At 54.0% G+C, this 24,920-nt stretch overlaps 2 protein-coding genes across 2 annotated transcripts; both read right to left on the bottom strand.

The window, feature by feature from the left end:
* Nucleotides 1–62: 62 nt before the first annotated feature.
* Nucleotides 63–11,125, bottom strand: LOC129129790 (solute carrier family 2, facilitated glucose transporter member 5-like). Its single transcript, XM_054647844.2, has 13 exons — nt 9,515–11,125; nt 8,947–9,055; nt 7,313–7,411; nt 6,526–6,686; nt 5,954–6,078; nt 4,055–4,207; nt 3,845–3,970; nt 3,395–3,582; nt 2,694–2,804; nt 2,324–2,425; nt 1,884–1,959; nt 1,437–1,564; nt 63–814 (listed from the first exon to the last, which is right to left on the bottom strand). The coding sequence occupies exons 2-13, from the start codon at nt 8,995–8,997 to the stop codon at nt 587–589; spliced, it is 1,548 nt and encodes a 515-aa protein (XP_054503819.2). The 5' UTR covers nt 8,998–9,055; nt 9,515–11,125; the 3' UTR covers nt 63–586.
* Nucleotides 11,126–11,366: 241 nt separating this feature from the next.
* On the bottom strand, nt 11,367–21,060 carry GPR157 (G protein-coupled receptor 157). The gene is made up of 5 exons (XM_077190325.1): nt 20,683–21,060; nt 14,844–15,057; nt 13,382–13,576; nt 12,492–12,750; nt 11,367–12,080 (listed from the first exon to the last, which is right to left on the bottom strand). The coding sequence occupies exons 1-4, from the start codon at nt 21,057–21,059 to the stop codon at nt 12,526–12,528; spliced, it is 1,011 nt and encodes a 336-aa protein (XP_077046440.1). The 5' UTR covers nt 21,060; the 3' UTR covers nt 11,367–12,080; nt 12,492–12,525.
* Nucleotides 21,061–24,920: the final 3,860 nt, after the last annotated feature.

Here is a 24,920-nt window from a genome sequence, read left to right as displayed (position 1 = left end):
CTTCTTTTCTGTAGTGGATGTAGGGACAGAGCATAGAAACAGCTCCTTTTTCAACACTCATATATCACAAACTTGAGCACATTTATATTGTAGATATAAACTGATTTGCTAAGGTTAAAGTAAATCATGTGAAGGATTCTCCATCTACTACACAAGATCCATGCCGAGCTGCTCGACAATTCTGCTTTTGTCAAAACAGAGGGCAGCACACTGACATACCAAATGGAATTGAATTTCCCTTGCTGGGCCCTCAAACACACAAGTGACAGTTCCTCAGAGGAGCTTGCACACTCCTTGCACACGACTGCCCCACACCCAGCCCAAGGGCTGGCTCGTGTCCCCTGCATGTGCCACCAGCACACCAGGGACACTCATCAGCTCCTTGCTCACAGGCTGAGCTGGCTGAGGACATTTCCTTTGCTTGGAACAAGAGGAGGACTTGGCAGCATTAGGTTTGCAGTTGGATTTGACGTTAAATGTCTTTTCCAGCTTTAACAGTTCTGTGATTGTCAGATCAGCATCAAAGGAGGAATCCCTGGATTTGTTTTCCTGCTGAACAGATCCTGTCAGGCCAAACACAGCTGGGTCACATCTCACTGCTGGAGAGCGATTTCTTCTCTTCCTGCCTGCTCAGGGGGTAGGAATCTTTAAGCTCTTTGCTTTCCTGAACCTCCACTCTGTTCCTCTTGGCCATGATCCTGTTGATTTCCATGAAGGTTTTATTCTTGGTCTCAGGAACGATGAAGAAGATGTAAAGCACGGTGGCGATGCAGATGGCACAGAAGATGAGGAAGCTGTAGGGCCCCAGCCCAGCCTAGGGCAGTGACAGGAGAGAGCAGGGCTCAGGGAACATTCCAGCTGGGAATACCTGCTCAGGCCCTGCTGTGCCTGCCCTGCCTGTGGAAATGCTGCCACAGTGAGGTGCTCGTGTTTTAACCTGAACCACTCAAAGCTGGGGAGGTTTTAGATTCTGGCTTCTCAAACCAGCACCAGGGCTTCATTGGAAACTTCTGGGAAAGGAGGCTGAGAGCCTGCTCTGTAACTCAAACAGAATCAGCAGCTGCCTCTGCCCAGGGTAAAGTCAGGGACTGCAGCAGTTTATGGTCACTGCTGCTGGGGGCACTTTAACTGGACATCCAGACTGCAGAACCTAAAATTGTCCCTTCAAGGCACATCCTGCAGTGGAAAATGGGGAATTTGCCAGCTTTCCAAGCTCCTGAGCTCAGGATGAGACCTGGCAATCAAACTGCTTTCTTTTAAAGCCTGTGCAACAGGCAGGTGTGATGAGAAAATGCTGAGAAACATCAGTCTCCTGCCCATGACACATCCCACACAGGGGATTTGGGAACCAGCAAATGCATTCACTCTCCTCAGAGCCTCTCTGCAAGAACACAGGCGTGAAGAGGCCCAAGTCCTGCCCTGGGCTGGGTTCTTACCTCCATGTAAAGGAAGAGCAGCCCCACGGTGAAGTTGCTGAGCCAGTGCACAGAGCCCCCCACCATGAACGCCGCGGGCCGGGAGGACTGCAGGAACATCTCCGTGATCATCACAGCAGGAATGGGACCTGCAGGGCAGCTGCAGCTGAGCAAACCCCAGAGGCAATCCCCCCTCCCCTGAATTCCTGATTAGACTGCTCATCTCAGTGGCAGACAGTGGTTTCAGCTATCAGCAAATCAAACGAGGATTGAGGTATGGTGAGGTAGGACATCCAGGACACAGTGCAATTTAAAGGAAAAAACAGGGCAATTAAATGGCTTGCACAGGGCATGGCCACACAGAGATGAAATTCAGCCTCCTTGGATGAGCTCCACAAAGGTTTTGGTTGGAAAATGAAGACAGGACCTGGCTTTCCCCAGCTCCCAGGGGAGGCTGTGGGCACTTACTGGGTCCGATGGCATGTCCAATGATGTAGGCAATGACACAGACTATGCTGAGGTAGGACATCCAGGACACCGTGCTCTGGGAGGATTGAAGCACAGGTTAGGGGTGTCTGAACCTCACCTGCACACCCAGGGCACTGCTCACAGCGAGATCTGAGGGCATTCCAGGGCAGTGTCACCCCTCAGTGCCACAATCAGGCACAGAGGGCACAGCCTGGCTCTGACCCTTGCTGCCACAGGGACCCTGCTGCAGCAGGAACAGGGAACATCCTGGGGAGCATCCAGGCAAGCAGCATCACAGCCTTTCTTTAAGGCACACATGCAAGCACAGAGACTTTCATGCTGTCCCCTCCTCCCAGGGTGTGCAAGCATCCCCAAAATATTCCAATGGCCTGGAAAGTCCAGAAACCATGGGAGGGACCAGCTGAGCCTTTCATGCATACCTGGAGGTTGAGGGCCAGAGTTAGGAGTGCACAGGAGGCAGAGCACAGCACGAAGCCAGCCAGGAGAAGGATCCTCCTCCCCAGGGATTCCACGATGAAAACCTGCAAGAGCCAGGAGAGGAGAGAGGGGCAGACACCAGGGGCTCAGCAATTGCTGCAGATGTTTTTGTCCAAGGGGCACCACAGGGCATCTGTCATGGAAAACACCTCCCAGAGTGTGCAAATAACACTCTAGTGGAAGGTTTGTGGGATGAGATGACCTCTAAGGTCCCTTCCAACCCAAACCATTCTGCGACTGCAGGATTCCACCAGCACAACCTAATTTAAACAGGGCCAGGGGAGAGCTCAGAGAGCCCCAGCACAAACTTACAGCCAGCAGAGTCATGACCACGTTGATGGCACCTATTGACACAGTGACATACTGGATGCTGCTGCTGTGCACCCCTGCTGACTCGAAGATCCTGTCTGCATAATAGAAAACCTGCAGCAGAACCACAGCCCAGTTACTCCATGGCCCATGGGGATCTCCCCTGGGCTGCTTTAAACCCTGGCACTGGTGCACAGAAGCGCCAGGATGGAATCTGCCCATCTCTGGAGACACTGGCTGGGATCTGGGCACAAGCACTTTGCTCTAGAAACACTCCAGGGATCATTAACAGGGCACTGACCCTGCACCTTGGATTTGGAACTGGCCAGGCCTGACCCAGCCCTGTGTGACACTGGGCATGTCCTGGGTGAGGGGGCACCCCCAGGTGTGTGCCCTGTGCCAGCACTGCCCCAGCCCCTCTGAGGTTCCAGCCCCTGTTTGTGCCCCCAGCCCCTGTTTGTGCCCCAGCCCCTCTGAGGTTCCAGCCCCTGCTTGTGCCCCCAGGACCCCTCTGAGATTCCAGCCCTTGTTTGTGCCCCAGCCCCTGTTTGTGCCCCCAGCCCCTCTGAGGTTCCAGCCCCTGTTTGTGCCCCCAGCCCCTGTTTGTGCCCCCAGCCCCTCTGAGGTTCCAGCCCCTGTTTGTGCCCCCCAGCCCCTGTTTGTGCCCCCAGCCCCTGTTTGTGCCCCCAGCCTGCCCCACTCACCCCGTTGACCCCCGAGAGCTGCTGCCCTGCCATCATGACGATGATGGAGATGAGCTGCCACCTGAGGCCCCTGAAGGTGAAGAGGCTGAGCACAGAGAACTGCCCCTCCTCCTTCTCTGAGAGGTTCTCCTGGTACATCTCCTGAATCTCATTGTCCACGTCCTGCCGGCCCCTCAGCCTCTGCAGAGCTGGTGGGGAGAGCACAGGGAGCTGGGAGCCCCAGGACTGCAGAGCTGCTCCTGCTGCAGAGCAGCACAGAGCAGGGGTGGCCCTGGCAGCCGTGGTGGGCACCGGGGCATCCACACCCCCAGGGAAAGGAGCAGTGCCCTGAGAGTTCAGGAGCACAGCGTGGAGAATTTCCCACCCTCGAGCTGCTGCCAGCCTGTCCCACAGCCAGAGCCACCCCCTCCCAGCTCCCTGCCGTGGCAGAGGGGCAGGATGGGGCCGTACCTCGCCGTGCCTGCTCCTCGGTGCCCTTTTGGATGAGCAGGTGCCTGGGGCTCTCGGGGAAGAAGGGCAGTGTCAGGAGCTGCAGCAGGGACGGGATCCCAGTGAGCCCCAGCAGCACAGGCCACCCTGCAGCAAGGTCACAGCACTGGGTCAGCTGAGGGAAATCCTCCCCCTGGGCAGCCCTGGGCAGGCCCTGGGCCACAGCTTTACCTTCAGCATTCCCAAGGATGCTGTGGAGCCCCAGGATCTGAGCTGCGAGGATGCCGATGGTGATGAAGAGCTGTGGCACCACCCCAACAGCTCCTCTCAGGTTTTTGGGGGACATTTCTCCAAGGAACATGGGAACCACATTGGAAGCCAGCCCTAGAAGTTAAGAGAGCCGTGTTAGACGTGGAGCTCAGCCTTCAGCAAGCTGCTGATTGCCCATGGGCAACAAAAGAGATTCCTGATGAGCCACAGGGTGCACAGAAACTTCACACCCAAACCCTTCTGCCTTGAGTGTCTGGGTTATCAGCTCTGGGCAGCAAAGCACCTTTGGAGTCTGCCAGGATTAGCTGGAGCCTGCCTTGCCTGCAGAGCCAGCAGAGATTTGGGGGTGTCTTGGTTTGAGTGTTCATCCCCCTGAATGCAGCTTTCCCCAGCAGGCTCTGCCAGGAACAGCACAAGACACACAAAGAAAAACTGTGCTGCTCCAGGTTTGGAAACTAACCCCAAATACAAGAGAGGAACTTTTTGCTTCCTCTAAACCAAGAAGAGAAATCAGGATCCAAACGTGCTGATGTGAAAGTGGAAGGAAATGACTTTGTGTTGGCTTTTAGAACTTCCCTGCTTGGTGAGGCTGTGCTGGGGGCTTTGCTGGCCTGTGATATCTTGCAGGTGGCTTGCTGGAATGGGTATTTATGCTCTAATAAGGGCAGCAGGGACACAGGCTATTTTTAGGAACATTCTAGGGCTGCCCACAGTGACCCCAGCGAGCTGCCAGCTCCTGTGCTGTCAATCCTGGCAGCTCCCAAGCTCCTGGAATCAAATGACCACAGGCACCTCTTTATCTGACATTTCTAGAGCCCCCGGGCTTCAGGAGCCAAAGGTGGCCAGGCTGGTATTTGAAAGCTGAAAGGCCTAAAAGGCACAGAACCCAGAGCCACCAGTGCCAGGGGGTGCCAGCCCTGCATCCTCCCAGCTCCTCCCCAGGCACAGCAGCCCCAGTTCAGGCCAGGCCAGCCTGAGAAGGACGAGCCAGGGCAGCCAGGCTGGATTTGCTTGGGTTATAAATAACTGCAGGGAGGGATCACATTTAACAAGACCCTTAGCATTTATCCCAAGCTCCAGTGCTGAGGGCAGCTGCCAGGTTTAAGGGAGTCAAAAGCCAAGGTAAAACCATTGGGTTACAAAAAATGGAAAACAAGAAACTGGCTCAGGAAAGCAACATGATGTGTACATGCAGCAATTGGCCAGCTAAGGCAGGAAATTTGTTTTTACAAGCTAGCCCAGCTCATTAACAAACCATGGGGTGTGCCAGTCTCACCAGCCCAAAGCCAATTAATTGAGCCTAAATGCTCTTAGGACCCTTACAGCCCTGGCTGAGCTCGGGGTACCCAGCATGGTTCTGTTCTGTTCCTGAGCTCCAACACAGCCACTCACAGCAGGAACACACAGATATCCTTGGCTTCCTCTCCCTCTGCAGAGATCCAGTGGCTCTGAGCCCTTTGCTCTCCCTTTTAACATTTCTGCTGCAGGAAGAACAGTCAGTTCCAGGACTGGATTATTGGATCTGGCAATGCTTTTGATGGATTATTCTGGTTATGTTAAAAAGGAGAGAAGCAGACTATCTGCTTCAAGTTGTCTGGGAAAACAGATGATCCTCTGAGGCTTTGAGCTGCAGTGCCCAGCAGATGTTTATTGCTGCATTTACAGACACACATCCCCTCCCTGCAGCTTCAATCCCAGTCCCAGGGCCATTATCTCCCAAAGATCTTCAGTAGTTCTGCACCAGGCTAAAGCACAGCCTTGTCGTGCAGATTCCAAAGTGTGAGAGCACCTGCTGGGAGAATAAAGCACCTTTACACAGCCAAGGAAATATTTATTGCTCTCCCTTTACCATCCACTTACCAGCAAATATTCCCATGAGAACACGGGAAAGGATGATTACTTCAAAGGTTTTTGCCAGCTCTGAGGTTCCCATGAGGATTGCAGCAGCGATGGAAAAGAGGTTGTTTATCAGCAAAGTGCCCTTTCTGCAAAGGAAAAGCAGAACAGGAGATTCAGCTGGGCTTTGCTAAGTTGCAGAAAGATCCCCTCTGTCCAAAACTCAAATTAATCATCATGCCAAACACTGATCAAGGAGGAAATGCCAATTGCCACATTTTCCCTGCAGGCAATGAAGGCTCCCAGAACAAAGTGAAGTTTCTCAGGAAACCTGAGCAGCAGAACCTGGGCCTGATCTGAGACCCCAGGACTTTCTTTCCCCAGTGGCTCAGTGCCCAGCCCATACCAGAACCCCATAAATCCCTTCCCACTGGGGACACAACCCCTGGGGCTGGGCCCAGCTGCCCTCCCTCATCCCACCTGCTTCAGCCCCAAGGTGTGGGAGGGAATTCCAGGCAGCTGAAGGGCTGGGCAAGGTGGGGTCCCCACGAGCTCAATGTTATCTGCTCCCAAAGGAGGGCAGGGCTCTCACCCACCTGCCACAGTTATTGACCATGGGCCACACCAGCAGGGACCCAAAGAGGCCACCCAGAGGGAACATGGACACAGTGAGAGACCAGAGCAGGGTCTGGAAGCCCCTGTCCATGGGCACCCCTGTCCTCTCCAGGTAGGTTCTGTTGTAGAAGTCCTGCATGTACTGGAAGGAAGCAAAAAGCAGATTTGGCACAGGGGCACAATTCCTGTGCTGCAAGGGTTAGATAACAACAGCTCAGAGCCATAAAGCTCTGCCATAAAACTCGGCCATAAAACAACTGTCCTGAGCAAAAATGGGATGGCTGGGCTGGGAAATGAATGCAGGGAGGGATGGAGGAGCCTGGGGAGGAGGAGGATGGAGAAACCTGGGGTGAACAAGGATGGAGAAGCCTGGGGTGAACAAGGATGGAGGAGCCTGGGGAGGAGGAGGAGGAGGAGGATGAAAAGCCTGGGGAGGAGGAGGAGGATGGAGAAGCCTGGGGTGAACAAGGATGGAGAAGCCTGGGGTGAACAAGGATGGAGGAGCCGGGGGAGGAGGAGGAGGAAGATGAAGAGCCTGGGGAGGAGGAGGATGGAGAAGCCTGGGGAGGAGGAGGATGGAGAGCCTGGGGAGGAGGAAGATGAAGAGCCTGTGTTCCTGCAGGCTGTCCTGCCCTTCAGGATGTGCCTGGTTCCCAGAGCTGTGTCCCAGGCACAGAGAGAGGACAAGCCCCCCCAGAAACGCCCAGAAATAATGAATTTAATTGCCATAACCCCAGCCCTGCGTGGCTCTGCCCTCACCCCACTCACCGGGGCAGGGGAGTTGATCACAGACACGTTGTAGCCGTACTGGAAGGAAGAGCCAAAGGCAGAAATCAGAGCCACCAGGGCCAGGGGAAGGGTCATTTTCTGCAGAGGGAGAGAAAAATACCATCAACACCACCTTGGGAGCGGGTCTGGCTCTTAGGCATTAATAACATTCAGTAAAAACAAAGAAATACACAAAGTCTTGCTTTCTGTGTTTTCCCCTTCGTTTTCCTGCATCTGAAAGCCCAATGGGTTGTTTCCATTACAACTCATTTTGTTCTGCTTGGTATGCCCACAGTCATTAGAGCAATTCACTCTGCTTTGCTGGTATTGATGAATCATTTAGATGATTAATTTTTTTTTCAAGTTACCATTCTTAAAACACCACCCTGCAGGGAAAAAGGTTGTATGCAATTACTCTTTCCCAATGTGCAAATTGGGCAGTGCAATAACACAGGATATTGGCACAGGAAAGCTTTAAAAAGAAGTGATTTTTGCATTAAGCGACCAAATCCCTTTCCTGTTCGTTTTTTCTTCCCTTGCATTTTGGGATAGAGCTATTTATGGATCTCACTGCTTGCCAATGAAGCCAATCAGAACTCAGCACCCAGGGCTTGGCTGAGGGGGACAGGAGCTGCACTTTGCACTGGGACAGAGGGGGGGAATTGCCATCTGGAGCAGGATCAGCGCCGTTGTGGGCACACATTCCCCAGGCTCACAAACAACCAGAGCAATTCTCTTTTCCCAGCAGTTTAGCTGCAGTTCAGCCCCCGGGCTGTGTTGACAGAGCTGGGCTGTTGGGGTTTTGTTTGGCTGGGTTTTATAGCTCACTAATGCGTTTCACTGCTGCTACATCAATAAAGGCATTTTTCATTTTAATCTCGTTTGCTGCCACCCTCACCAGCCTTAATGGCCTTAATGGCTGCGAGGGTTTTTTGTCCCAGCACTCAGCCCAGGTCCCACACGAGTTCTCTGTCACTTCCCTAATTGAACATTTGTCCAAAGAGCTGCTGCTGCTTCTTTCTGTTCCTCAGCATCCCTGGCAGCTCAGCTCCAGGGACCTGCAGAGTTTAAGGTGTTGCAGGAGATCAAAATTCAAATCTGTCTCAGCCTGGAAGGAAGCTCAGGCTTCCAGGTCCTTTTCTGGGAGGAGGCTGCTGACATTCTCTCATTGGTGAAGAAAAGCAGCTGCCTTGCTGTCATTAACCGAACCCCAGGAGCTCACCAGAGCCACTGGTGTAAATTATTGACATCCAGCACTTCCAAGAAAACCTCTGGCATTCCCCAGCAGGGCTTTGTGCAAGACTCCCCAGACACTGCTGGGAAAGGCAGCCCCGTCCAGAAGCACCTGCAGCCTAAAACTGATTGGAAAATAGGAAAGAAAACTCACACACAGAAGGGGAAAGTCCCACAGAAGGGAAAATTCCCACAGGAGGAAAAGTCCCAGAGAAGTTATGGGGTGGGAGAGCTGCAGACAATCGCTCAGTGCAACACTGCTGCAGACAGACAGACACAAACTGGCTCAAGAGCAGCAACCTCTCAGCCCAAAAGATCATCCTTTCCTCTCTTCACAGGTCCCCCCAGGTGCCCAGGGCCTGCCCTGTGTGTCCCTGGAGGCAGGCAGGTACCATACTCACCCCCCTGGCACCCCGGGTGCCCTCGGAGCTGTCCTGCTTCCCTCCTTTCATGCTGCTCTGTGGGTCACAGACGCTGGGCACAGCTTCTCCCAGGGGGCACAGGACTGCCCTGCACAGAGAAACCCCTCCTGTGACTCTCCCAAGCACTGCCAGGCTCTGTCAGCCAGGGTAAGGCTGTGGTTGATCATCCCCTTCCCCTGCCTGACTCTCCCTTGGCTGCAATTCCATTTTCTCCCAGCTCTGTCACCAGTGACAGATTTCTTCCACCAGATGCTGCCTCAGACAGAGGTGGTGCCAATGAGAGGGGCAAACAGGCTCAGACTTTCCCCAGAGCTGGTACCATGAGCCAATTTCCCCCCATATCCAGGCATATGGGACAAGCAGAGTCCATGGAGCTGCAGCTCCTGGGCAGCTGTGGGGGCACAGCCAGAGGTGCTGCCCATCAATTGTGGCATCAGGGAGCACAGGGGGCCTGTCCTGAGCCACGGCACTGCAGTTGAACCCCGCAAAGCCCCTGCAAAGTGACAAAGTGCTCAGATCTGCCCCAAAGTGCTGCTCCCTGTCCTACCTTGCAGGGCCCAGCTGGCTCAGGCAGCCCCGCAGCCCCCGGGGCTCATCCTCCAGAGCTGGGCCTGTGGCTGTGTCCTCCAGAGCCCTGCAGCTCCTCTCCCCTCCAGGCAGGAGCTGCCCCCGTGCTGCTGGCTCTCCTCTGTTGTGGGACGGCTTCAGAGCCCAGAGCCCGGTTAATCATCCACTACAACTCCAGAGTTTATCAGAGAAACGTTCACAGGCATCCCCAGCCACAGGATAAACCAGAACAAAACCTGCTGTTTTACTGCTCTCTCTGTTTTTATTGGCCAGCTCAGAAAAGGCATCTCTTGAGCAACACCTCCTGGGTTCCACGTGCCCTGCACAGCTCCGGGCTGGCCTCAGCATCCCCTGCTCCTCGTGGCAGCAGCGTGCCCCGGGCAGGGAGAGGAGCAGAGCCCTGCTGCTCTCAGGCTGGACGACTTCAGTCCCCACTCTCACTGCATTTTCCCTTTTCTCGCATTTCTTTTCAGTGAAGAGCCCGAAGTTGCTGTTCCCAGGTGGGGATCAAGCTCCTGTGTCCCAGCCCACAGCTCACTCAGCAGCTCCTGCTGTCCTCACCTTCACAGATCTTCAGCCAGGAGGGAAAATTCTGCCCCAGAGTTGGGGAAACTGCAAAGAGGGCAAATTTCCAGTCCTTCAAAGGCAGCATCACCCCCTGGGAGCTCTTGGCAGCTGCTCTGATACTCAGTAAATACAGGGAAGGAGAATTCTCTATCATGGTCTTTAAACTCTGTTCCTGAACTTGAAGAAACAATCTTGAAACATGCAGGAATCAAAGAGATCACATATGTTTGTCATCAGAACCCCTTCATCAGAGTAAATATTTCCTTATGGCAGCAGAACAGTTGGAATACTTTCTGAACACAGCAGGAGTGTGGCAGCAACATCTCTGTGGTTGTAATTGGCACGGGGATGATCCTGGAGGAGGTTGGTGAAGGGAGACAGGACAGTAAATCAGCTCCTTGGGTTTTCAAAGCAGCTGCAGGGCTGTGGCATCTCCAGCAGCTGGGATCCCGTTGGACTTGGCAAAGGACAGGGCCAGGAACGAGCAAGGAGCTGATTTTACAGGCATTTACAAGCACGTTTTCCATCTCAGCTGCAGCACATCCCAAGGTTTCACATCTGCTCCCCACCCCAGAGCCTCTGTGCCTGGAGATGTTCACTGCACTGCATGACTCCCCTGCCCTCACCCAGCTCCTGGTGTGCAGGGATTTATTTACCCTCACCTAACGATTTATTTACCCTCACATAATGATTTATTTACCCTCACCTAATGATCCATGCTCGAGGCTGGGTCCTATGAAACCCTGATATCTTTGGGGGAAAAAAAAAACGATTAAGAGGAGAAACTTGGTGTGCAGGACAGTAAATGTGCTGGAGAAGGGCAGTGGTGGGCTCTAAGATGTGGTGTTTGGGCGGGAGCTGGCAGCCAGCCCTGCTGCAGGGAGCTCATTGCAATGCCCACCCTGAGGAGACACCCCACAGAAAACATCCACCAGTGACACCTCCTCACCTGCATTTTGGGAAGGAATTGCATGCTCAGGCAGGGATAATTCAATATCCTGGGCCCCTGAGCTACAACCTTAGGCGAAACAAGGATTTCAGAAATTCATGATCTGCCTGAGAACAAGTCATGCACAGACCCTGCTTTACCAGCTGTCCAAATGGGTTCCAGTCCAACAGGGAGAGGGAGATTTGGTGCCCAGCAAGAGGAAAGGGCTGGATCCAGGAGGGCTCTGCAAGGAACAGCAGCAGAGCTGGGCTCTGGAACCAGAACCAGAGCAGATCCTGGTTGTGCTGCACAAATGCAACGCTGGGCAGTGTCCTGGTAAAGAAACCGACCTTTATTTTGTAAAACTCGGAGAAAATACTTAAAAAACACAAGCGAAGAGCTGTGAATGAGGTAAAACATTATCTGCAAATGGCACACACAGCCCCAGCCCCTGCCCAGTGTGATCCAGCAGTCCCAAGGCGCAGACAAAGCCCAGGAGCTGAGCTCTGGGCCAGGCACTGCCCTGCTGGAGCCTGGGGCACATCCCCAATCCCTGGGGCACCTGCAGGGCTCTGATTCCCCCGGGAGAGCCCCAAAAACCCCAATGAACCCAAAGAACCCAATGGTGACAGCCCCTAAACACCAGAGAGGAGGGATCAGCATCCAGAGGCACCATCCAGCAGCAGCACAAAGTGAACATTGTCCTGTCCCAGTCCAAGTGCGGAGCAGAGCCAGGCTGGAGCTCCCGGGGCTCTCAGCTCCACCGAGGGCCATGCCCAGGACAGTCCTTCCAGCAGCTCCTGGAGCCTCCTGGCTGGGGTTTGTCCACCTCAGAACTCACCGCATCAGCCTGGGCAGGCAGCAAACGACAGACCCCGACCAAGGGTTCAGCTTCCCGGAGGGAAGGAGGGGAGACAAACAGGAGCGCAGCGCGTTCCAGGGCATCCCGACACAGCCCAGCAGCTCCGGGACCTGCCCGGGGCTCAGCCTCTCCAGCGCCGCTTTCCCCGGGCTGCAGCTCCCTCTGTGGGGCTGTCACAGCAGCTGGCACCTGCAGGGACAGGGACAGGGACAGGGACAGAACAGGGACAGTGAGAGCCACCCCAGGAACAGGGACAGTCACTGCAGGGACAGGGACGGAACAGTGACAGTCACTGCAGGGCCGTGCCAGCACCCTGCACCTGCAGGGACAGGGACAGGACAGTGAGAGTCACTGCAGGGCACCTGCAGGGACAGGGACAGGGCAGGGACAGAACAGGGACAGAACAGGGACAGTGAGAGTCACTGCAGGGCTGTGCCAGCACTCGGCACCTGCAGGGACAGGGACAGGACAGGGAGGAGGAAAAGCTCACACTGGAATTATCACGGGAGGAGGAAAAGCTCACACTGGAATTACCATGGGAGGAGGAAAAGCTCACACTGGAATTACCATGGGAGAAGGAAAAGCTCACACTGGAATTACCATGGAGGAGGAATCAGCAGCAGCCAGGGCCAGCTCAGGTGCTGGGCAGCAGCGGCTTCGGCACGTCCAGGTCCTTGTCCTTGTCCCCATCCCGGTGGGTCTGGGGGTGCTGCCAGGAGCTGGGGGGGCCCTGGCCAGGCCAGGGCAGCCCTGCAGAGGGGCTGCAGCAGAGCAGGGCCAGCAGGCGGCCCCGCACGGCCCGGGTGCACAGCACGAACAGGATGCAGTTGGCTCCTCCTTGGAAGGTGTTCCCGATCCCCTGCGAGGGCAGCGCAGCAATCACCGGGGCAGCCCCAGAGAACAGCTCACACCACGCCACAGGGGCACGGCCACCGCCTCTGGGCACAAGGGACTCAGAGAAATGAGGGGTTTTTCCCAAAAAGTACCCAAAAGCAGAGCACAGGCTGCTGTGTGCTGGCACCGGTGTAGGGCAGGCTTTGAGGACAAGCAATTCAGAAAAATGAGGGTTTTTTTCCCAAAAAGCACCCAAAAGCAGAGCAGGGGCTGCTGTGTGCTGGTACCGGTGTAGGGCAGGCTCTGAGGACAAGCAATTCAGAAAAATGAGGGGTTTTTTTTTCCCAAAAAGCACCCAAAGGCAGCCCGGGGGCTGTTGTGTGCTGGCACCGGCGTAGGGCAGGCATAGGCTGAGCCCTGCTGGAGGACAGACAGCACAGCCAAGCCAACATTCCCGCTGTCCATCCCTGCCAGTGCAGCTTTCCTCCGCAGCCACTAGATGCTGCTGGAGCAGCTCCTGCTGCATTGCTGCCTCTGCTGCAGCGCTGCTGCTGCTGCCCGGGCATCACCTGGGGGCAGCAGCTGCTCCTGCAACGCCCGGTGCCACCCGCCCTGCCCTGCCCCGGCCCGGGGATGCATTCCCAGCGAACACTCACGTGCAGCACGACCAGGACGGGGTTCTGCACGGCTGGGGAGTCGCACAGGGTCAGCACGAAGCGCACCGTGCTCCAGATGCGGAGGAAGATGAAGATGAGGGGGATGAGGATCAGCTTCTTGTCCGCCACGCTGGTGCGGGGCCGCAGGGCAGGGGCTGCGGGCAGGATGGGGCGGTACTCGGAGAGGGCAGCGTGCTGCAGGGACAGGGACGGGGACAGGGACAGGACAGGGGTGAGCAGGAGCCTGCAGGCGTGGCACAGCCCCAGGGCCCCTGCCCAGAGCCAAGGAACCCTCAGGAGGGGAGCAGGGCTGCAGTGCAGAGCAGCAGCCACTCTCTGCCCTTGGGGACAGTGACATTGCTGCTGAAGGCACGCAGGGACAGCTCCCTGTGCTGCTCTGATCCCGAGGTGACAACGGGGCCAGCCACCCCCAGCCCTGCTCCCAGCCCTGGGGAGGGACAGCAGCGTGCCCAGCCCTGTCCCCAGCCCTGTCCCCAGCCCTGCTCAGGGACAGCAGCGTGCCCAGCAGTCCTGGCAGAGGCAGGAGCCGGCTCAGGTTTCCAGCAGGTCACGCTGCTATCTGTGCCCAGGCTGGGACACTGTGTCCTGCCTGCTGCACGCCAGGTGATGCTGACAGGCACCAGCAAACCCTCCCCAGCTCTGCTTCCCTTCCCTTCCCTTCCCTTCCCTTCCCTTCCCTTCCCTTCCCTTCCCTTCCCTTCCCTCTCAGGGCTGCTGAAAATCACCTCATTCTTCCAAATCGTCTGCAGGATCCTGCCCTAACCAGGGCTGGGCTCATCCCCACCACCACCACCACAGCTGCACCCCAAGCAGAGGCAGAATTTCCAGAAGGACACCTACCCACACATGGGGCTTTTCCCCCTAACCCAGCTGAGAGAAAAAGAATCTCTGGGTGCAGCTCCCTCTGCCACTCTGATCTGGATTTGTGTGCTATGCAAATGCTGCTCTAGATGCCTGGATTCTGTGTGTACTCAAGGAACAGAACAACTGAACTCTGAATTCCAAACCCTGCCAGGACAGGGAATCTCCTGTATGGAGCCCAGAGCCATCCAGTGCCTGGACTCCCAAATGCAGCTTTGAGCTGCAGCACAAAATAACATTCACAAACACAAACTCTCACTGGAGACACTAAAAGGACTGGGGATTGAGAATTCCAACCTTGGTACAAGTGGAACTGCAGAAAACTGATTAAAGCTGAATTCGTCCTTCACATTCTGTTTCAATTCTTACTGTAGCATTTCCCTCACGAGCATCCCACAACCCCTGCTCGTTTTCAAAGGGCTTTTGCATTCTGCTCGTGCCGAGTCCCTGTGTGATGGTGCTGCTGGATCAGGGCACTGCTGCTCCCAGGGACATTTTGATGCTGTGAATCCCCTCCTGCCTGAACAAAGAGCGAGACGTGCAGAGTGTGGGGGGACAGAACCACCCAGCAAATACTCACAGCCCTGCTAATGTGCTTCCTGATGAGGAGGTAGAGCACGGGCAGGGTGACATAGGCCAGGATCTCCCAGAGCTTTCCTGCCAGCAGCATCCACAGCAGCCGATCCTCGGCGTCCAGGTTGACCCAGCACCAGCCCACGGAGACGTTGGAGGCGTCGTAGCCGATCTTCCTGAGAGCCACAGCAGCCACCGTGATGGCCAGGGGGACACCCCAGCTGGGGGGACACACAGGGAGGGGGCTGAGCCGGGGACCTCCCCAGCTGAGCCCCCACAGCTCAGGAAACGGTGGCAGAGCCGGGCGCTGTCCCACAGACACCTTCTATGGAAAATCCTTTCCTTAGGATTCTGTCTCCTGAGGAGCTGAGAGGCCTTAGGAACAAAATGCAAACAATGGTTATCTGCTGCTGTGGAATGCAACAGGTGCATCTGGGATTGGGCTCATGTGGATGTTTCTAATCGATGGCCAATCACAGTCCAGCTGTCTCGGACTCTCTGTCCAAGACACAAACCTTTGTTATCATTCCTTCTTTTTCTATTCTTAGCCAGCCTTCTGATGAAATCCTTTCTTCTATTCTTTTAGTATAGTTTTAATATAACATATATATCATAAAATAATAAATCAGCCTTCTGAACCATGGAGTCAGACCCTCGTCTGTCCCCTCAGACCCCTGTGAACACACAGGGACTGTCCCCCAGGCAGGATCCCAGTGCTTATCCCAGCCCAGCAGCAGAGAGGGAAGTGCCAGCAGGTCCTGGGCAGGGAATGATCCAAATGCACTCCTGGGGAGCCTGTGGGAGTGTGAGCCCAGCCCCAGGGCAGAGGGGCAGGGATTGCTGCACTCCTGGCCCTCCCAGGGCAGCAGGACCCATCCCCACCTCCTGCCCTTCCCCACTCCCCCCTGGACACAGGGAGGGGGGGATTACACAGGGCCAGGGCACTGTAAAATGTGATTTTCCTGCAGGACACAGCCAGCTGATCCTGAGCTTTCAGAGCACAAGCAGCCAAGTCCCACCTTCCTATTCCAAAGTGAAATTCTGCACTCAAAGAAATCCACAACTTCATTCTGTCGGTGGTGTGTTTGTTTGCTTTGCTTTTAAGTGGAGTATATTCAGTATATTGGGAGCAAAAATATGATTTCTGAAGGGTGAAGAGGCAGGGAAAAGTACTGGGAGTAACAGCAAAAAGCTGAGAAAGCAAAGTGGAGCCACATCCATAAAACTTGGAGCTGTGACTTTGGCTTCTCACTTGATGGCAGGGGCAAACACAGGGAAGCATTTAGAAGAAAAATAACTGTGGTGACACACTTGAATGAAGTCACTCAGCAGCTTGGGCTGCCCACAAGAAACCATGAGGAAGAGCAGAGGAATCCCACCGGCCCAAACAGAAATTCCAGTGCCCTGCATCCAGCTGAGTGTGTCACCTGCGGCCCCAGGGCCACCCCAGCCCAGGCTGGGCTTCCAGCACTGCCCTCCTCTCTGCCAGGTGCACAAAAACAAATCCGTGACTGCTTCCTCTCATACAGCCCTCCTCTGACAGCCTGGAGCGGCTGCAGGGAGCATGGAGAGGATCTTGCCCCCAAAAATCAGACTCCAGACCAGGTAGGCAAAGAGCAGCTGCCTCGAGCAGATTATCTGGAACCCCACAGCCCAACTGTAGCACCAGAGATAATCCCATGATATTAGATTTCAAAAATACCCCATTTCCTACTCTTAAATAATGTCTGGATTCACCTACTGACAAAATAAACAAATATAAGGCTGTAAAAAACTTTAGAGTCAACTGTGCAGCCCGTGTGGAACATTTTGTCTCAGGGCTCAGCTCAGAACAGGCTATTCCAAGCCAGGGCTGTTATTTAAGGACAGTGGTGCTGCAGGAAGCCCTCCCCACTCTGTTATCAGAGCAGACTTCTAAAAACATCCCAAACGTCACCACCACCACCACCACGAAAGTTTCCACACAGTTCAGGAGCCCTTTTGGTGAAACTGGGGATTTCTCAGAAAACAACTGCAAATGCAAAGACATTCCACCCTCAGCACTGCTGCAAGGACCGGGCACTAAGGTAAAGAATTCAAGAGAAATGGCACTTCCTAAAAGAAACCATGCAAAGGCACAAAGGCAGCAAGAAAAAGGAAGTGAATGGAGAAACTAATTTTACACGATTTTACAAATAATGATCTCAACAGTGAGCTGAAACTGCAAAAGAACGATGATAAAAGCAGGTGAAATGATGGTGTGTGGATGTAAGGCAGGACAGTGAGCACAGACACAGAGAGGCCACAGGAGGAAACAACTCAGCACTGAGAAAGGGACTTAAAAACCTCCAGGAGAAAACTGGGGAAAGGAAGAACAAAACTGCAGCATGAACAGAAGTTAATCCTCACTGGAATAGCACTCGGGGATCAGATGGACATTTACCACTGACACCAGGCAAAAGGATTACCAAGAGAGGGAAATCAGAGAGGACCTGGAGAGGAATCAGACGTTTCTGTGAAGTTCAGCTCCATTTCAGCAGCTGGAAAGGAGAACTGAGACTGGAGATTCAGTTGTTCTCAGGAGCTCCAAAGTGACAGATTCAGGAGGGCTCCCAAATGTCAGAGCTTTCACTGAACTAGGAGTGGAGGAACTGAATCAGGACAGATCAGCACCCAAGGTGTGTGTGAGCACTGAAATAAAAGGGATAACAGAGAGCAGAAACATCCCCCTAAATCCCAAAGAGCAATTCTGTAGCTGGGCTTCTCCACAGCACACCTGGATGCAAACACTGGGAGGGAAGGGAAGGTGACTCCTCCTTCCTGTACAAAGGCTGGAAATCCAACCTGCAAGGCAGACACAGCACCATTTATTCCTCCAACACAGCTCCTGGTGATCTATGAATAAAAACCCCTCCAACCCAGCAGATCTTTGCACAGCCACACCAAAACAAGGCAAGGTGAGGACGCTTCTCATCCAGCAGCGTTCAGCTCTTGCCCTGCTTTTCTGGGGTCAGATTGCCCAATGAGCACATTTTGATTTGTGCTGCACTGCTTTTCCCCCCGGGGGCTCTCCCAAGCAGGTGATTTGCTGTCACCTGCCTGCACAGGTTAGCCAAGGAGCCATCCTGTGGCAGGCAGCTCCTTCTGGGGACAGGAATTTGCAAGGAGGGAAAAATCCTGGACATCCCAGGCAGGTCCAGGAAGGAGCTCTGAGCACACTTTGTAACCAGAACTCCAAAACTGCCCCAGTCCAATCCTGCAGGAGGCAGCCCAGGAAGGAGTGAGATGAACAGTGCAGTAGGGCATGAAAGGAGCCCAGGCACCCCATGGACATGAATAGATATGCATGGTTATAAATGTGTATTTGTATATAATATATATATAAAACATATATTTTAATATATAACATGAATATATATGCATGGTTATAAATGTGTATTTATATATATATATATAAAACATATATTTTAATATATAACATGAATAGAATATTTTATATATACATGAATATTTTATATATATATAACATATTTTAATATATAACATGAATATATATGCATGGTTATAAATGTGTGTGTATATATATGTATGTATTTCATATATTTTAATATATAAGTATGCATATGATATAGATTTTTTTAAAGTGTATTTATGGTTAAAATGATCTGCACAGCCGGATCATTTAATGAAAACCCTTCAAAATATTGCCAGCAATTGGCACCAAAAGCCAAGCAGGAAACAACCCCAAGGTGGGCTCTGCCTGGTCCATTCCTCAGCCCAAGTTTGGATGAACTCCTCTCCCAACAAAGGTGATGTTTCCCAGCAGGTGATACCCGACCCTGGGAAGTTCAGCAGCAGTGAGGCAGCCTGGCCATTGGCACTGCCAGAACTCACATTCTGCAGCTACCTAAGGGCTCCCAAAGCTGGCTGCAGCCTTGTTTTCAAAGCTCATCTGAGCTCAACAGGTTTAGAACCAAAGCAGAGGCTGCTGCAGCTCTGCAGCCTGGAATTGGTGGATGTGTTCCCACAGGAATCCCTGTGGCACAAACCTGCCTGACGGGTTTGAGCCACGGTGACATCCTGACTTCCCTCAGGAAAATTCCAGGTTCTCCCTTCCAACATGTGTTTAGTCAGCTCCATCACCCAGCACTGTGCCCAGAATTTAATTTCTCAGGTAACTGCTGAAGTGCAGGGAAGGAAAGCAGGGTGATGTGTCACGAGGGGATGGGCAGAGAACACGTCCCCACTTGTTGTCTCTGGCTTTCCAGACACATCATAAAGCAGAAACACCTTTAAACACAGAGCAGGAGGGGTTTGCTAAGCAGAACCTGATCACAGGTGCTCAACAGCCTTTAAATAGAGCCGATGGTGCTGATCAATAGCAAGGACCGAAGATGGCATTTCATTTTCATTGTAAAGAACTGAAAATAAACTGAACAAACCCCCCCGGAGCACCTCTCCCTCCGTGCCAGGGATACAGCAATCTCCCTCGCAGGAGTTTTAGTTTCCAGGCAGGGCACAGACTGCAGCCAGCACTGTTTCAGTGCCTCTGTTTCTCTCCACACTTGGTGGCTGACAAGGCTGAGGAGCATTGAACCAGACGGAGAAACTGAAGCACAGACAAAAGCCACGCAGGCAATTAGCAGACGGGAAAATCACAACAAGGCCGGATTTGCCTGAGCTCTTTGATGTGCCTGATGGAGCCAGGATGCCCAGGAAGGAGCCAGACTCGGGTTTTACATCCATTAAGCAACATGTGGCTCTTTAGCAGCACCCTGTCCTCACCACAGCGCTCAGAGTGCAACTCTCCTTTGCTGGAGATGGGAAAACAGAAATTCTGCTGCAGTGCACCTTCCCCCAGCTCCAGCAGCAGCCTGGGGTGCCCAGGGCCCTGTGCAGCCCCCCAGCCCCTCACCAGCAGCAATTCCAGGGCTGGAGCTCCCCCCTGGCTCACACTCAGCACCTCAAGAGGCCTCTCTGCCCATCCTCACCTGGACTCAGCTCTGCTGCAACCATCTGCCCAACGATGCTGTTTGAAACTAAAAGGTGTCAAATATTTGACTAAGAAACCAAAGAAAATTCTCTACTTGTCCTGAGGGCTTTTTTTTTTTTTTTTTAAATTCCCTTTTAAAGCAGATCACTGCTCTTATAATTTATTGCAGAAGCTTGGCAGCACAGGGGACTAAGGGATCACTGTTTTGCTCAGCGTGGACGTAGCACATGATTCCACAAGCTCCAATTGCATAATGAAAGCTTTTACTAAACATGATGTGGAAAATCAGCGCCCTAAATAGCAGAAACTGAGACATAAAGCCACACTGTGGACTGGTTTGTCTTGCTTTCAATCAAACATGCCAAAACAACCTCCAGAGCGCTTCCCTAGCAGTTTCATCACTTGTGAGGAGCGTTTTCCTGTGAGTGTGGGATTACAGCAGCCTGCCTGGGCAGAGGGGGAGGATCCACACGCCAGGCTGACAGGGGAGTGGGGGACCTGTGGAAACAGATCCCAAACACAGAAGCTTGGGCAGCAGCGGGCAGGTATCACAGACACAAGGTTTGTTATATCGTTTCTACAACATAGAGCAGACTGCAGGGAAAGCAAAGCCAGGATTTCCAGTCATTGGAACTCGCCAGAGATTTTTCTAAGTGACCTTGAACAAAAAAACTTCAACTTTTCCACGTCTCCAACTGCTCACTTGGGAAGGGAAAGGGGGAACAAGCAGGGTTGGTCAGTTTAAAGACACCAAAATCCCTGTTCAAAAGGAATCTGAGGGGAAGAGGAGCAGAGGGAAAGCGCAGAGAACTCAAGGGACACCCATTGCAGGCTGGGGATGCCTGGGGGTCCTAGCACAGCACACAGCACCCACCTGACAGCGTGGAAGCCCCAGAGCAAGCCCTGGCCGGCGGGGGAGCCCCTGACGATGCTCAGGTACAGGTAGAGGGCGATGGCCATGGTCCAGAAGAAGGAGCTGGTGTTGGCGAAGGTGGACAGGGCTCCCTGCAGGACGCAGTCCCACGAGGTGCCCTGGAAGTCCCTGAGCACGCCGTAGAAGTAGGAGAGGGCGGACAGCAGGTCGGCCAGGCTCAGGTGCAGCAGCAGCTGCCGCGGGCGCGTCCGCAGCTCCGGCCAGAGCGCCTGGGAGCAGAGCAGGAGCGCCGAGCCCGCGCAGGACAGCGCGCACGACAGCAGCACCGGCACCCGCTCCGCCAGCAGCACCGGCGTGGGCGGCAGCGGGGACGGCATGGCCGGGACGGAACGGGGACAGAACGGGGAGAGCGTGGGGACAGTGCGGGGACAGAACGGGGAGACAGCGGGGGGACAGTGCGGGGACAGAGGGGACAGTGCGGGGACAGAGGGGAGGAGCGAGGGGACAGCGGAGAGGAGCGAGGGCACCGCGAAGGGAGCAAAGGGACAGAGGGATGGAGGGAGGGACAGCGGGGGACAGAGGAGAGGAGCGGGGGGACAGCGGGGGACAAAGAAGAGGAGCGGGGGGACAGCGGGATGGGGCGAGGGCACCGCGAAGGGAGCGAGGGGACAGCGGGACGGAGCGAGGGGACAGCGGGGGTTCAGCAGCCCCGCGGGTCGGGCGCGCTCTGCCGGAGTGTCCGGTCCGGTCCGGCCCGGCCGCAGCGCTGTGTCCGCGGTGAGCGGAGCCGGCACCGGCCGGGAAGGCAGCGCTGTGTCCGCGGTGACCGGAGCGCTCTCCCGGAGCCGGCACCGGCCGGGAAGGCAGCGCTGTGTCCGCAGTGACCGGAGCGCTCTCCCGGAGCCGGTACCGGCCGGAAAGGCAGCGCTGTGTCCGCAGTGACCGGAGCGCTCTCCCGGAGCCGGCACCGGCCGGGAAGGCAGCGCGGCAGCCGCAGGAGAGCCCCGGGAGCGGCGGGGCCCGGCCCGCCCCCGCCGTCATGTGAGAGCGGCCCGGCCCCTCCGGTGCCGAGGGAATCCCCGCAGGGACCGGGACCGGGACAAGGACCAGGACAGGGATCGGGACAAGGATCGGGACCGGGACAAGGACCGAGAACGGGACAGGGATCGGGACGGGGACCGGGAGCGGGATCGGGACAAGGACCGGAACAAGGACCGAGAACGGGACAAGGACTGGGACAAGGATCGGGACAAGGACCGGGATGGGAACAACGACCGGGACCGGGAGCCGCTCCCGCCGGGCGCACGGGGCGCACCCACCACCGCCCCGCAGCACAGAAAACCCTTTTTTTTGGGGTTTTTTTTTTTTCCTTTTCTTTTCCTTTCGATCAAAACTCCCTCCCCGGCCGCCGGGAGCACAAGGAACAAAGCCCTGGGCTGCTGCTGTCCCCTTCCTTTGCTACGGACGCCTCCTGCCCAAGGACAGCGCCCAGCTCTGCTCCTGCTGAGCCAGAGCCACCGGGATTTATTCACTGACTTGTACACAAACTGCTGCCTTTGGAAACAAGATCTTCTTCCAACGTACCTCAATTACCACTCGGTTAAACTTCAGTCAAGCAGCCTTTACTCTTTGAGGAATTTATTTCGGAGCGTGATGCCCCCTGCATGTTCTTTATGGAAAAAGGAAGCTGCATTTGCCCTGCACACAATCTGACACCAACAGCTTTTTTAACTTTATCACTATTGCAGGCTTTCTTTAGCTACCATCTGACCCCTCAAAAAAAAAAAAAAAAAAAAAAAAAAACAAAAAAAAACCCACAAAGCTTTGTCAGGGCTGCATTCGCAGTTGTTGCTCTCACACATTCTTGGCTTCCTCCTTGTTCCCTGGTTTCCCTTTTCCCCACTTTTATAGCACAAGCCCAGCCTACCACAGACATCCAGACAAACCACATCAGCAAACACCCTGCCTGGAGAGTGCTGCTTTTATTCTGGGTGATGGATGAGGCTCCACAACACAGCTTAATTAAGTCTTGCCAGATAGAGAAGCAAGATAAATCCAGAACTTGCATTTCCACTGACTTGTGGCTGTGATTCAGATTTTCTAAAATATTCTTTAAAAAAGGCTTGTCAGGTCATCACAAATTGTTGCACTAAAACCCAGAGGAATGGATCTTTGCCTTAACAATCAGAAATGGGACAGGCAGAGGATTTTCTGCCAAGTCTCTCCCTGTTTTCTCAAATAGGAGTATGGGAAGTTTGCACACAGAAGTCACCACTCAGCAGCAGGCCACACTCAGAGTTTGTGCTTCAAAACTGAGCGACAAAATGCAAAGAATTCTCACTAAAGATCCCCATCACCTCCCATTCTCTCAGCAGCATCTCTGTGGCACTTCTGCACCTGATGCTGTCCCCTCCTCTCTGCAGGGCAGGGGAGCAGCTGCCTCTGCCTGAGCAAATCCTCCCTTTAATTCCTCCCCCAGCCCCAAGGAATCTGCAGCTGCCCAGGGAACAGGAATATCTGGGAAGTGCCCAAAGACACATCTCAGCTCAAAGGCAGCATTGTCTGCAGCTCAGGAACAAAAATCTAAGGAAGTGGTTTGTCACACAGCAATGCACACAATGAAAATTCTGCTTTCAGAATTTCACCTTCATTTGCTTTTTACAGCATAGGGAGATGAAGCAACATGGTATTTGGTGAAAAGACACAGAAAATCTTTTTTAATGACTGGAATTCACCCCACCAGCTACTAAAAGAGCTTTCTGACACACAGGCTGCACTCTGCATCTTATAAAGCACTGGGTGAGCTGTAACTACATAAATTTACCTCCTCTGTGAGACAGAATGTACTGATATAACCTTTTAATTTATTTTTTTTAAGCAAGTTTTTACTTTGCCTTTGCAGCTGGGTAGGAAGCTGGGCTGAGGCAGAGTTCTCCATTAACTGGGAACCTGGTCATATGCCTGGGGGCTTTTTAGTGAAGATTAGGAGCTGAGAGCCCACAGCAGCTCTGCACGTCACAGACAGAGCCTCCACAGGCCTGCTGCTGCCCTGGATGTGGTGCCACAGCAGGGAGACACTGTGATCAGAGATGGAGACACCCCATGGGAAAGGCACACGAGCAGAAGTTCTGCTCTGGCTCTGTTTCACTCCCCTGAAATGCTCAAAGCCCAGCTCAGGGCTGGCCAGGGAGGAGAGCCTGGGCTCTCCCTGAGCTTTCACCACAGAGGGAGGAACAAACAAAGAAACAAACAAACGAACAAACGAACAAACACCGTCTGCTCCCAGCGCAGCATCCCCAGGCAGCCCAGCCCCAGCAGAGGTCACTGCTGGCCCAGGGATTGCTGCCCCATCTCCAGCCCAGTTCCACTGAACCCATGGAAAAAAGGTTAAAAAGCAGCCGAGCCCTGCAACAACCAGAACCCTGCAGTGCCTCAAACACGCCCCAGCTGGTCCCAGCCAAGGGAGCCAGAACGATTCCTCCCCACACTGCCCAGCTCCTCAGGGCTCAGCCTCAGAGCACCACAGACACACAGGTCCCACCCTTCCCAGAGGAATCCATCCTGCAAACCCTCCCTGGCACAGGGAATTTTCTATAAATCCATCTCCATAAATCCATCCCCACAAATCCATCCCCACAAATCCATCTCCCCCCGACCCTCAGCACAGCCCAGCTGTGCCCATGCAGGGTTTGGGTGAGACCCAGCCAGGGGGGAACAAACCTGAAACACAGACCTGACCTCAGAGTTGGAACAATTCAGGGGAAAAAAAACCCAAAAAAAAACAGCCAAGAATTTTACCAGCACCTGGGCTCTGCATCTCCAGGAGAATGGGAGCATTTTCCTAAGTCAGCACCTGATGCTCAGGGTCAGTGCATGGGCTGCAAGGAAAGCCAGGGGAGCTCTTCAGAGAAGGCTCCTGAGAGAGAGAAAACCCTCACGCTTGTCCTTTGGGGCTTTTTCCAGCATGTGACAAAAAACAAAAATAAAAATCTACATTTCTTGCACAGATTAAGGACCCAATCCTTGACTTGATTAACCCCTTCTTTTCCATTTTGGATAGACACCAATACTGACAGGTTTGGATACGACACCAGGGGCTGCTCAGAAACTCCAGGATGATCACTCAGAGCCTTCAGAACCATCTCTTCGAGGAGATTCAGAAGACTGAAGTAAAAAAACCCCAAGGAAACACATTCCCTGTGTGTGTGTGTCCCTAGAGAAAGGAGCAGCAAGGCAGG

The sequence above is a fragment of the Agelaius phoeniceus genome, chromosome 24, assembly GCF_051311805.1.
Source record: "Agelaius phoeniceus isolate bAgePho1 chromosome 24, bAgePho1.hap1, whole genome shotgun sequence".
NCBI lineage: Eukaryota > Metazoa > Chordata > Aves > Passeriformes > Icteridae > Agelaius > Agelaius phoeniceus.
Note: the sequence above shows the minus strand (reverse complement) of the source record. Positions and strands in the feature narration are given on the sequence as shown.